General features: G+C 46.5%; 1 protein-coding gene across 1 annotated transcript in view; it reads left to right on the top strand.

The window, feature by feature from the left end:
• DSCAM (DS cell adhesion molecule) overlaps positions 1–13,712 on the top strand; it is a 696,196-nt gene that overhangs the window by 541,444 nt on the left and 141,040 nt on the right. Inside the window, exon 15 of the mRNA XM_061425997.1 lies at positions 8,398–8,565. Within this exon, the coding sequence (XP_061281981.1) occupies positions 8,398–8,565 (168 nt within the window). The remainder of the gene's footprint in view (positions 1–8,397; positions 8,566–13,712) is intronic.

The raw sequence follows: 13,712 nt of genomic DNA, 5'->3' as shown, positions 1-13,712 counted from the left end.
CTGTGCTTCGCTGGGCAAGTGGCCAGCTCACCAAGAGCCCAGAAATAAAACAGACCAGCTGTCAGGACCACATCAGGCACGCCGGTTGATCATCTTAAAGTGACAATGACAGGACCACTTTGAACATTAGGACCCATCAGGCCGAGGGGAGGGTACCCCCACTGTGGCTCCAGGTCTGGACTTAGACACGAAAGATGAGGAATTAGAGCAGCATCAGCTCATGAGGGTTTAATGGTCTCACAGTCCAGGAAAGTGGCCTCGTTTCTCACTTTCTAGGCACCGTGCATCACTTCACAGCACACTGTCATGATACATTTATCTCGTGAGCTGAAGCTGGAGCAAAAAATTAAGCTGGTGGCATGTAGAAAGGCAGGTCAGGTGGGCAGAAATGTTTCTGTAGGAGCAGGCAAGGGGCAGGGTGGGGCAAAGGGTGAGACTGGATGAGGAAGTGAGTCCAGAAAAGGGCTAAGGTGGGGGTTAAGGAAAGGAATTACTGAGGATGAAAACAGCTTGGATCAAACCAAGAACAGAGGTCATAGCAATAGTGCTTGAGGATGGCTAGAAGTCCTGGGTTAGAGATGCATAAGAAAAGATGTCAGAAGAGGCATGGTGACCAGCTTGGTTCCCTGAGCCACAACAAGAGACCTGGAAGTGAGGTGATGCTTCCATGGACCTTGAGAAAGCCTCCTGAGAGGAGCATGGTGGCTGTGGTCACACAGTCCCCTGGAAACCAGATCCCATGCAGGGGATGGAGATAGAGGACGGCCAGTGAGCAAGCTGTGGGCAGTGTTGAACCAGCAGGGATCTTTCAGAAATCAGTACCAATGGGCTTGCCCAGGGCCAAGGGCAGAGAGGAGGCCCTGCCTTCGTTCTAAAGAAATAAGGGCAGGATGGAACCAAAGATTGAGAAGTTCTGAGATCTGGGTCTTGAAGTCTTTTAGGTGAGGCAGGCATGTTCTTGCAGAAAACAACCTGGAAACTGAGGGCAAGAATGAAAACTTGGCAGGAACACAGACACACACCGTAGGGATACTCTGCTGTCTACAGAGAGAGGGACAGACCCCCACCCCCTCAAGCCTCGCAGGTCAGCACTAATAGAAGGACTGCAGGTCTGGGAGCTAGTACCCACAGAGCCAGTCAGGGGAGCAGCTACATGCCTCCCTGTCTTCAGGGGATCGGTCATTTCCAGGTGCTCATGATGATCCAGTGGTTCCCCAAGGGAGTTTGGGTTCAGCGTGTCTCTGGCCATGTCTCTTACCAGCTGTAACCACCCCCGCCACCATCCCATCCCTGGACCACACAGTTACTATGGTTACTCCCACCTGCTGCTCAGACCCCATTCCTCATTTGACCTCCACAGGGATATATCCCAGGTCCACATTCAAGCCCATGCCTCCCTCTCATGTGCTGCTGCAGTCTCTCTCCTTTCCTTGCCTGGCAGATATGTGAACTCATATTTAACTGTGTCTGTGTGTCTTTTTTTAATTTATCCATATTTTCTTTTATTGAATCTGGATTTTGACTCAAGTTAGAAAAGTCGTTCTCTGCGCTGTGGTCATAAAATAAATCAACCTGTTTTCTTCCATTGTTTTGTGTTTCTTTGCCTCCCTTTTCTAAATTGAGGTCTCCAATCCATTTGGAGTCTACTCTTGTGTACACTGGGAGAGATGGATCTGATTTTATCGTCTCCAAAAATGGGTCTTCTGTTGCCCCAACAGCATTTATTAAAAATCCACCTTTGTCCAGTGATTTCCAATGCCGCCTTTATCACATACTAACTTTTCGTATGTTGTTGTTCAGTCACACAGTCGTGTCCCATGGACTGCAGCACACCAGTCTACCCTGTCTTTCACCATCTTCTCAGAGTTTGTTCAAGTCCACTGAGTCGGTGATGCCATCCAGCCATCTCATCCTCTGCTGTCCCCCTTCCATGTGTAATTGAATCTATTTCTGGACTTTCCTATTCCGTGGGTTTACCTATATACTAATGCAGCAGTCCCAGACTGTTTTAATCACAGAGGCGTTATGTCTTAACATTTGGTAAGGCTATTCTATCCTTGAAACTTTCCCTCCCAGTGTTTTCTTAGCTTTCCATATATAATTTCAGGATCAACTCCTTTAGCTCCATAAACACATGTTTTTGTTATTGTTAATGGTATCCCATTAAGTTCATTAATTAGAGCTTATGACATTTTTATGATGATGCTGTGGATTGAATTCCCACCCCTAAACTCTTTGATCAAATGACCTCCCTTGAATGGTTTGAAAACAGATAACACTCCTTAGTTTTCCATTTGCCAAGAAAAATAAAATATCCCAAGTTCCTTTGGGTGTCCCTCCTCGGACCATCACCTGGCCCTTCAGCTCCACTCACCCCGTGGCAGCGCCCCTGGGGTCATCTGTCTGGGCACAGGCACAAAGGAGCCATCACCTCCCTCGTTTGGAGCCTTTGACTTTTTTCACGTAGCCTGCATCCTGCTGATTTCTATGGCAGCCACATACTGGGTTCCTAGTAGCCACTACTTTACTCCAGGTGGACACCAAGATCTGCCTTCCATCCCCTTCCAGCATCTTGCCCTGTGTGCGAGGCCAGCCCATTGGCCTACTGTGTCTACTCCAGCCTGCCATGTTCCCCACATCCCTTCTTGGGTGCCTTCTCCCCGAGGCCTCACAAATCGCTGCCTGGGCTTAGTGCCTTAGTACTCCCCCACCCCCGCCGCCTTTCACACAAGGGCTCTCCTGCAAGGAGAAGACAGAGCAGAAGTGGCTCCCCCAGGTGCCGATCCTCCCTTCTCTCACCCAGCACCATAGATCTCATCCTTCTCCACGCCACTTCTTCATTTTCTACCTTTTGCGTAATTTTGCCTCTCAGACTTTGGGTCACCCTCACTTATTCAAGCCTCTAACAACTCTTCTCCAAATGAAGTTCACTGCCTTACATTTGTCCTTGATGATCTGCTGTCCTCCTGACTCAGGCCATATCCCCTTCAAGCTGGGCTCATCAACAAGCATCCAGTTCAACCACACTGCTCCTGGGGGCCCTCCGCAGTCTTCACTCGGGTGATAATTGGACTTTTAGAGGCAGAGACTCGACTCTGAACCTCTGCATCCTCTTTACCCCTGATCTCTCTGGATCGTGTCATAGAATCCTACCTCCTTTCTCAACAGGTGCTTCTCACTTATTTTTCCTAAACCAAGGGGCAAATCTGACCCTGCACAGCTCTCACCTTTCGCTCCTACAAACCAGAGGGCTTAACAACAACTCTTAGCAAAGTTCCACCCCCCTGCCCCACTGCACTTAGCCAAGCTCTCTGCACTGCTCCTCCTCATCAGGAAGCCAAGTCAGAAGCTCGTCAGAAGTCTTCCTCTAAGCACGTGAGACTTCCATCAGATTCCTAGAAAATTGAAATCGAGTCTCATCAGATATCCAGCAGAGACCTTGTGAAGGTCCCATGCTGCAGGGAGCCGGCCTAGAACTTGTGGATAGCACAAGTGGGGTCAAATCCCAGCCTCACTTCTCAGCACCTCAACAACACGGTCTGAGGTTCTTGACCTTCACAATGAAAATAAAAATCCCCGCTTCATGAGGATGTTGTCAGCATCCAATTGAAAATACATTCTGTCCAGACTCTAGCTGTGCAGTAGAATGACCCAGAGAGTTGTTGTTCAGTCACTCAGTGCTGTCCAACTCTTCCTGATCCCATGGGCTGCAGCATACCAGGCCTCCTTCCCTCACCATCTCCTGGAGTTTTCCCAGGTTCATGTTCATTGCATCAGTGATGCCATCCAGCCATTTCATACTCTGATGCCCTCTTCCACTTCTGCCCTCAATTTTTTCCAGCATCAGGGTCTTTTCCAATGAGTTGGCTGTTCACATCAAATAACCAAACTATTGGAGCTTCAGCTTCAGCATCAGTCCTTCCAATGAGTATCCAGGGTTGATTTCCTTTAAGATTGACTGGTTGGATCTCCTTGCAGTTCAAGGGACTCTCAAGAGTCTTCTCCAGCACCACAGTTTGGCATCAATTCCGTGGCCCTCTGCCTTCTTTACCATCCCATTCTCACAACCGTGCATGACCACTGAAAAGACCATAGCCTTGATACACAGACCTTTGTTGGCAAGGTGATATCTTTGCTTTTCAACACACTGTCTAGGTTTGTTATAGCTTTCATGCCAAGAAGCAATTACTAACCCTGTAAACAATTAAAGGCCTGATGCTAAGTCATGGATGGAGCCTCATGTGGTTCTAACCATGTGAGATTCTATATGGATGCCAGTTTTAATGTCAGATGGTTCATCACCCAGTTTAACTACTTATTAGCTCTGTTAACCAGACCAGGTTGCCTACCCTCTCTGAGGACTGTTTTTTTTCCCAGGTAGGAATAGCACCATGAATCTCAGAGATGCCCTTGTGGCTCTCATATGCTACAACCGTCCAGAGAGAGAGAGGCATTTTTTTAAAGCACAGATTTGTTTAAAGTACCACCCCTAGAGATTCTGACTGCACGGATGTGAAAGTGCAGTTGTCAGAAATCTTTGAGTTGTTTCCGATGTGCCCACAAATATGGGGACCGCAGAAGTCACCCTTGTAAAATTCCTAGCAGGGTACCCAGCGAGCAGATGCTGCTCCGAAACCTGAGTTCACCTTGCTTCTGGCTTTTCTTCACCCACCACCTTGACTTCTGCCCAAACCCAGCATCTGCTCTTCTCCCCAAAGCTGAGCCCCGTGGTCCACACCATGGAGATTCCCCTTCCCTCTGAGTTTAGGGTTGTTGGGTTGTTGTTGTTCAGTTGCTAAGTTGTGTCTGACTCTTTGTGACCCCAAGGACTGCAGCATGGCAGGCTTCCCTGTCCTTCCCCATCTCCCAGTTTGCTCAGACTCATGTCCATTGAGTCGGTGATGCCATCCAACCATCTCATCCTCTGCCGCCCTCTTCTCCTTCTCCTGCCCAGTGGCAGACCCAGAGAGCAATGCAGAAGGATCCCACAGAGACTGTTCTCTGTGTACAGCTTCCATCAAGGGCCCTATTCTGAGGTTTCAGTCTTGTCTACACCCCAGAAATACAGTTCCTCCCCTTTGACCCCCTTGGACCCCAGAGGCAGCAACTCCCCACTCTTACAGGTGCTGGGAACCTCAGCATCTCCTACAGGTCCCTTTAGCCAAGCCCACATCTCAGTAAACAGACACCTTACACACCATCTTTATATAACTTACAAAATCTCCTCGATGCTACTTGGGAGTCTAGAAACCACCCTCCGCTTCCTCCATTGGGCAAGACCTGTAATCAATCCTCACAAGCATTTCATTGTTCAACCTGCTCTCCCTGCTCATGTCCTTACCCCAAATCACCCATCCATACTTGCGTCCTCCAGCTCCATCTCTAGGCATGCATTTCTGCTCGTGACATATTCCTCCTAAGAAGTATCTTTATTTTGCCTATCATATGTTCTTGCTAGTTTTATTTGTATTTCAATTTGCAGTTCCATCCTCAAGTGTCAGGATTTCCCTGGGGTCTGTTTTTAATGCTCAGTGTGGTATTCTCAAGCACACTTTGTTTATAACCCATGACCAGTCCGTGTGCACTTTGGCATCTGAGATCAGAAGTGGCATTTTTGGCCCCTTTCTCAGCTCTTCTCCTGGGTAGCCACACCCTGTTTGTGTTCTTCTTTTGATGTCATATCACTTGCTAGATTGTGTTTGGGAATTTCACTAGACTTTTCTCTTCTTCATTCAGTTACTTTAAAATCCTTCAGGATAACGCATGTCTTTCTCTTTCTCATCCTCTTGATCTTTGCCTGAAAAGCCCACCCTGTAGTGTTTTGAACCATAGTCTAAGAGTTATGATCACTGACATCATCTTTTTCTTTCAAAGTCTAATCATTGCAAGAAAGAAGTTAAAAATACATCCTCTTCTCCAAGGACCATGCACTTCCTGCCTGAGACCCCCACCTTGGTGACTCCCCAGGGGCTATTCCCATGACTTCCCTGGCAGGAAAAGGAGAAGGGCAGTCACTATATCCCTGCAAGCTCTCAGCCATCTCCTAGACACACCTCAGGGAGTATGGCACGTTTCCATGGCTATGCCAGTTCCATAAGGCTCCATAATGGCCTGGGAAGAGCCGTCAAACCCTACAGGTGTCAGCTTCCTCCTGGGGCTGGTTAGCAACTGCCTCTGCATCATGCAGTGCCTGGAGTTCCTCCCTGTCATCCTAATTATCTTCTCCAGAAGGCCTGACTTTCTTTTTGTGGGACAAGGCTCCTACTTATACATCATTCTGTTGGCATGAACTTCCTTCCCATCACTTGTCCTCTATTGAATCCCATTCTTCTGTTCTTCTATAATTTGTTATTTTGCAGCATATTCTCTTTTTAAATTAATTTTCATTGGCGTATAATTGCTTTACAATGTCATGTTCGTTTCTGCTATACAGCAAAGTGAATCAGTTATATGTGTACATATTGTTGTTCAGTCGCCAAGCCATGTCTGACTCTTCACAACTCCGTGGACTGCAGCACACCAGGCTTCCCTATTCCTCACATTCTCCCAGAGTTTACTCAAGTTCATGTCATTGACTCGGTAGTGCCATCCAACCATCTTATCCTCAGTCACCCTCTTCTTCTGCCTTCAATCTTTCCCATCTTTGGGGTCCTTTCCAATGAGCCAGCTCTTCTCATCAGAGTATTGGAGCTTCAGCTTCAGCATCAGTTCTTCCTAAGAGTACTGAGGGTCGATTTCCTTTAGGATCGACTGGTTTGATCTCCTTGCAGTTCAAGGGACTCTCAAGAGTCTTCTCCAGCACCACAGTTTGAAAGTATCGATTCTTCAGCGTTCTGCCTTCCTTACTGTCCAGCTCGCACACCCGTGCATGTCTACTGGGAGCCTTGACTATGTGGACCTCTGTTGGCAAAGTGATTGCTTTTTTACACACTGTCTAGGTTTGTCATTGGATTTCTTTCCATACAGGTCACCATAGAGCATTGAGTAGAGTTCCCTGTGCTATACAGTAGGTTCTCGTTAGTTATCTATTTTATACAAGGCATCAATAGTGTGTCTTCTCTTTCTCTGTCATGCCCTTCTCCCTTCAATCATTTGGACTCAAAAGGTACTGCTGCTTTCAGGAAATACCAGTAGCTAGTTTCTATACACTCCATTCCCTGTAAGAGCCCTCAGAGGAAGACTTGAAACCACATATTCCTCCTACAAGTCCAGGAAATCTCTTGCACTTGCAATGATCTTTGGTCAGAGCAGCCCTTGGAACTGCCATGGCCATCATTCATGTGGAAAAGGGTGTGGAGTCATTCCCAGGACCCAGAGGTCTATTTGCCATATATTTCTTCATCTAGGAAATATGCGTTTATTATTTGCCAAGCTCTGTGTGAGCACTGGGCCCACAGCATTAAACATGGCCAGCATGGTCTGTGCCCCCACAGGGCTTAGAATTCAGCAGGAGACTCAGACCCTAGGTGCAATTCTTATAAGTCTGATGAGCTCAGCAGAGCAAATGCAAGAGCATCCTGGGATGGGCAGGGTGGCGTGAGAGTATGCATGCATTCTCTCTGCCACCATCTCAGGGGCATCTTGGTACTTCCACAACCACAATCATCTGTTGACCCCTCCCAATCCCAATCAGCACCTGCTCAAACTCTTTCTGAAATAAGAACTATTCATCAATGTGCTCATCATTGGTTGAAGCCCAAAAGCCAGCAGGTGCACACCATCATGGATTCAATGACAACTCTTTGCAGAAGGCATGCCCTGTCCTTAAAATTAGCTGTGGTTGAAAATAATTCCTACAGTAAAGGGTTGGAGACAACAATGATTTCAAAACTTAAAACTGAGAAGTACACTTTATGACCAGTGCTTATGAGGGAGACTGAGATTAGTTTTTTAGTATTTCATTTTTACCACCCTCCTTTTTGGAGAACAAGGGGTCTGATACGGCTAAAGGCTTTGCTGGTTTTCAAATACCTTTAAGAACTAGGGATTTTTTTCTTTTGGGTGGAGAGCTGCTCAAACCATACTTTTTTTTTTTTTTAATCATCTTGTACCATGAGTGTTTGGAAGTAGCTGTTTTTCACTTTATTGGCATAAGCTTCCCCCGCTTCTATTCTCCTCTGTGATTTCTGCCAAGGAGTCTGTTGTGTTGCCTCAGACAAAACTCCCTGAAACAAGCTGCCTGCAGCCCTGTACCCCACAATGTGGGTGTTGAATGTTTAGTTTTGCATCCCCTCTGATGGCTAGCCCACCAGAATAGTGGCAGCATTGCATTGAGAATTCACTTTGAGTTGTAACTTTTTTTCTTTCTTAAAAAAATTCCTACTTGTGAACTTTCAACAGCAGAGGGAAAAAACTCATGTCTCTATCTCTTCTTTTTTGAAAAACAAAACCCAAAAGACTCCTGGGATTCTGCTCAGAGAACCAAAGACGTTTCCCCTCAGCTGAACTCGGCCACCATCATTGACATCCACCCTTCCTCCACCTACAGCATCCGCATGTACGCCAAGAACCGGATTGGCAAGAGTGAGCCTAGCAACGAGCTGTCCATCACCGCGGATGAGGCAGGTATGTCTGATGGGCAGGGGGCCTCAGGGAGCAGGCTGACGGGGCTCAGATGGTTAATGCAAAGTCACAGCCGTGATGAACACTCTCTGGAGCTCCACGCCCATCAAAAACACAGACAGCACTCTCTGCATACTTTGAAGGCACTGTTCTTCAAACAGGACTCAGGTCAAGGTTCTCACACCCAAGACTTAAAAGAAGACATATGAGGCTAATGATCTGGTGAGATTTAAAGAACCATGCTGTTCTTACAGCCCTTTTGTCTGGATGCGTGGAATCCAGGTTGACAGGAGAGCTGAGAGCCTGTCTTGCCCAAGTCCCTGTGCAGTCAGGGAAGGAAGGATCACTTAACTAGAAAACAGCTAGAATATTCTCTGTTTGGGAACTGGGAGAAGGCAGTACAGATAATTTTATTGACTGGAAACAACAATATTTCCAGCATCAATGGTACTGCTGATTTTTCCTATGACAAAGTATTTCATGTTATGTTGAAAATGTCGAAGACTGAGATAGGCATTTTGAAGACAAAACAGCGCACACGATCCTACCACCTAGAGTTATTGATGGATACATGGATATCACACACTAAATTATTCATCACACATGCATGCATGTACACTCACCCACACAGACACAGACACACAGCCTTTGATACATAAGTTTGCTCGTGGTCACCTGTGGTGGCAATAATCTGGTTGCAGAGGACTTAGGCAATTGGGCAGTGGACGCCACCTGCCAGCCTGCCTCCTACAGAAGAGAAGGAAGCGAGCTGCCCTAGGGCTTCTCTGCAGAAGGGAAGGGAAAGAACCACAGCCTGGCTCATCTTGGGCGGGGGAGGGGGTGGGGTGGTGGGGGCGAAAGAGTATCCAGGCCCAAACCTAGATTTTCTTTTCCTGCCCACACTCAAAACTGATCAGCCACTCCCAACTGCTGCAGGGAAAGTGGAAGCTTGAGCAGACCTTTGTTTTCCATCTCCAAGATTAAGGAGATCATAGCCAAATGATGAAGCTTCCACAAGAGGTCGCTGCATCTTCCAGCTGCAGTTGTTCTTGACTCTGTTCCTTCTCTGTTTTGTCATCATTGTTTAGTCGCTAAGTACTGTGTGACTCTTTGAGACTCCATGGACTATAGCCTGCCAGCCTCCTCTGTCTATGGGGTTTCCCAGGCAAGAATACTGGAGTGGGTTGCCATTTCTTTCTCTAGGGGATCTTCCCAACCCAGGGATCAAAGCAGTGTCTCCTGCATTGCAAACGGGTTCTTTACCACTGAGCCACCAGTGAAGGCTCACTTCTCTGTTACCCTCACTAATTGCACTTTGAATAGACATCATTCATCTATATCTCTTAAAGACTTCCTAAAATTTGTAATCCTGCCATCCACCATTTCTTGTATGTCCGTTATTTTCTTTAATTGAAGTACAGTTGATGTATAACATTGTGCTGATTTCAAGTGAACAACAAATTGATTCAGTTACATATAGGCATATATACATATATATTCATTTCCATTATAGTTTATGACAAGATATTGAGAATAATTTCCTATGCTATATAGTAGGTCTTTATTGTTTGGCTATTTTACACATAGTAGTATGTATCTGTGAACCCCAAACTCATAATTTACCTCCCCTCCTCTCCTCCTTTTTGTAACTGTAAGTTTTTTTCTATGTCTGTGAGCTTGTTTCTGTTGGTAAATAAGTTAATCTGTATCATGTTTAGATTCCACATATAAGCAATATCTGTCTCTGTCTGACTTACTTCACTTGGTATAATAATCTCTAGGTCCATCCATGGTGCTGTAAATGGCATTGTTTTCTTCCTTTTTATGGCTGACTAATATCCCATTTGTATATGCAACACCTCTTCTTTATCCATTCCTCTGTTGATGGACATTTTGGTTGCTTCCATGTCTTGGCTATTGTAAATAGTGCTGCTATGGTCACTGGGGTGCGTGTATCTTTTCAAATTAGAGTTTTAATCTTTTCCAGATATATTTCCAGGAGTGAGGAGGATTCTGGATCATATGGCAACTCTATTCTTTAGTTTTGTAAGCGACAACCCTACCGCTTTCCATAGTGTCTGCATCAACTTACATTCCCACCAACAGTGTAGGAGGGTTCTCTTTACTCCACACCCTCTCCAACATTTATTATTTGTAGACATCTTGAGGCCATTCTGACTGGTATGAAGTAACATCTCATTGTAGCTTTGATTTGCATTTCTCTTCAAGTTTTCATTATCATAAACACTACTATGATGAGCATGATATGATATATCCTGTGATATATCTTTTGCCATTTCCAACAATATGTTTCGTGTTAAATTCCAAGAAGTAGGATTGCTGGATGAAAGCAAATGCCAAAATCTAACTCCTTTGTTATGCACAGTCAACATTGTCCTCAAGGAAACAGGTTAACATTTATTGTTTTTCCTGAACTGCACCTATATATTCATTTTTCAACTCTGGAATACATCAGTTCTTGAAACATCATTTTCAAGGGTGGGAGACAGGATAGCTTTGTGCTTTAGTCTGAGGGCGAGCCACTTCTAATGCTTGGAAACTCTCTCTGCGTGATTTCTCATCTGCAAGATTCACTTAATGATGTCTTTCTACTCCTCACCACAAACATGTTGGGTAATTGGAAAAAACCCTGATTTCTGAAAGTACTTTGCATGGTTCTAAAATAAGTAGGAAATGAGTGTTAATAAGCTCCTACAAAAATAGAATCTTATTTAAATATTGATGTAAACAACACACTCACTTCCTGGAATTTCATCATGCTGGGGATTTAGGGAGAATAAGTCACCCCCAAAATGAAAGCTTTGGATCAGGGCTGAGCCTTCTCCTTCCTTTGAGCCACTTTTCTGACTCTGCCCACCTCCACGGCCTTCTCAAGGCAGGGATGGTTTCCAATGGTGCATTTTGCACCTTTTTCCCCATCGCCATGACCGATGCAGGTGATGTGGCTTTTTTTCTGCTGTCTCCTCTGTGATCTCCCTGTAGCTGGCCGTTGCCATGGCAGTGCTTCTCTCTCTCCAGCCAAGGAGGTCAGATGAACAGCTACTCCTGGTCACCGGTCACGTGTGTGCAGCCAACTCAGGCATCTCTGCAGACAGATGGACACAGAGCCCCACCCCCTGCTTTGGCTCCTGAGCTGACAGTTGGGGTTTCACCAGGCAGCCCCACAACTCATCATTCTCTCTTCAAACTAGCTAAGGGAGAATGTGAGGGAAGGTCAGGCATGAGCAAAGAAAAGCTGCAAACCAGAACTTGCCTTGTCTTGCTGCATAGGTTTGCATGACTGAAATCAGAGAGCCATTTTCTTATGTGTGACTCACGTAGAAAGGAGGGCATTCTCCTAACCAAAGCCCCCTCTCCAGCTCTGCTTGGGGTGATAGAGCTTGTCCCTGCCACCTCCGGGAGGATCCCCAAAGGCACCTCTTTCGGAAGCCGCAGCCATCTTGAGAGAATCTTTTCCAGCCCTACAGCCGTCTTTCCCTAAAGAAATGAGTTCATCACTTAAGCAGTGAGAATCCCCAGATGGAAGCTTCTAGAAGCCATAGACCCACTCATTTTTTATGGTGATGCAGTGCCCAAGGGGTTCCCAGGTGGCGCTAGTGGTAAAGAATCTGCCTGTCAATCCAAGAGACACAGGTTAGACACCAGAGATGCAGGTTCGATTCTTGCATGGGGAAGATCTCCTGGAGGAGGGCATGGCAACCCACTCTAGTTTCCTTGCCTGGAGAATCCCATGGACAGAGGAGCTTGGCGGGCTCCAGTTCATAGGGTCACAAAGAGTCAGACACAACTGAATCAACTTAGCATGCATGCACGTGCCCAAGTCTAGGGCACCCAAGGCTGCCTCTCATCACCCACTTGCTGAGGAAAGGAGCCCGTAAGGTGTAGGCCCAGGTCTCCCCTACCCCATTACTACCTTGAAACTACACCAGGCTTCTTGTGGCCCGAGCAGTGATGACCCTCCCTTCCTGCCACCGCCTCCTCGTGTGAGCTGCTCCTGCCCGAGTCTGGAGCCCCCTGAGGTCTATGCCTCCTCTTCTGTCCTCTCCCTTGAAAAGCAGGTCAAGTGTCATGCTCTAGTGCAGTGCCTCCCCTCTGCTGTCAAATTACTTTCTTCTCCACGTAGCTGTCTCCTGGCTTCATCCAGAGGCTTGGGTCTTATTTGCTTATGGGGCTGGGCTGAGTCACCCGGTGAGAGGCACTCCTGAACTTCTATCTCTGGTTCTTCATTGGAGAATTTGCCAAGGGTCTACCATGTGCCAGGTCCAAAATTGGGCAGAGACCAGGGTGTAAAAATGGGCAAAGAAGGACTGAGACACGATGACAGAGTCTACAACAACATGCTCATCTCTGACAGAAGGGGCCTGGGGAATTCCCTGGCATCAAGAGGTTAGGAAAGGACACTCATTTCCAGGGCACAGGTTCAATCCCTGGCAGAGGAACTAAGATCCTTCAAGCTGCCTGGTATGGCCAAAAAAAAGAGAAGTAGCCTGGGTGAGCAGAAAGAACATTCTTTGCTGGGCATAGGAGACCAAGACAGAATTTAGTTAGAACCAAATAAATTGAAGAACAGTTGATACCTAAATGGGGAGAGGATGAATTCATTTAGTGACTATTTATCAAATAAATAGCTTACTCCTTTAAATTATTATTCATTCAGCATGTATTATGTGCCACGTGCTGTTCTGGGCGTCCAAGACACAACAATGAACAAATCAGCTTGTCCTGCCTTTGTGGGAAGGACCAAAAACTGACGTCCAGACCGGAGATGACCGGGGGCCACCATGGGTTTGACAGTTAGGAAGGGCCTGCCCACCTTGTATTTTCAGCCAAACGGAATTAGTGGGCTTCCTAGGTGGCGCTAGTGGTAAAGAATTATCATTTTTCACAGAAATTTGCACTTGTCATGGGCTTTACCTGTGGCTCAGCAGTAAAGAATCCTCCTGCAATGCAGGAGATACCAGCAACACAGGTTCAATCCCTGGGTTGGGAAGACCCCTTGGAAAAGGAATTGGCAATCCGCTCTAGTATTTTTGCCTGAGAAATCCCATGGACAAAGGAGCCTGGAGGGCTACAGTCCATGGAGTCACAAGTCAGACAGGACTAAGCATGCAGGCAGGACATAGTCTTGC

Source organism: Bos javanicus, chromosome 1 (assembly GCF_032452875.1).
Source record: "Bos javanicus breed banteng chromosome 1, ARS-OSU_banteng_1.0, whole genome shotgun sequence".
NCBI lineage: Eukaryota > Metazoa > Chordata > Mammalia > Artiodactyla > Bovidae > Bos > Bos javanicus.
The sequence above is the reverse complement of the archived record's forward strand: the minus strand, read 5'-3'. Positions and strand labels throughout refer to the sequence as shown.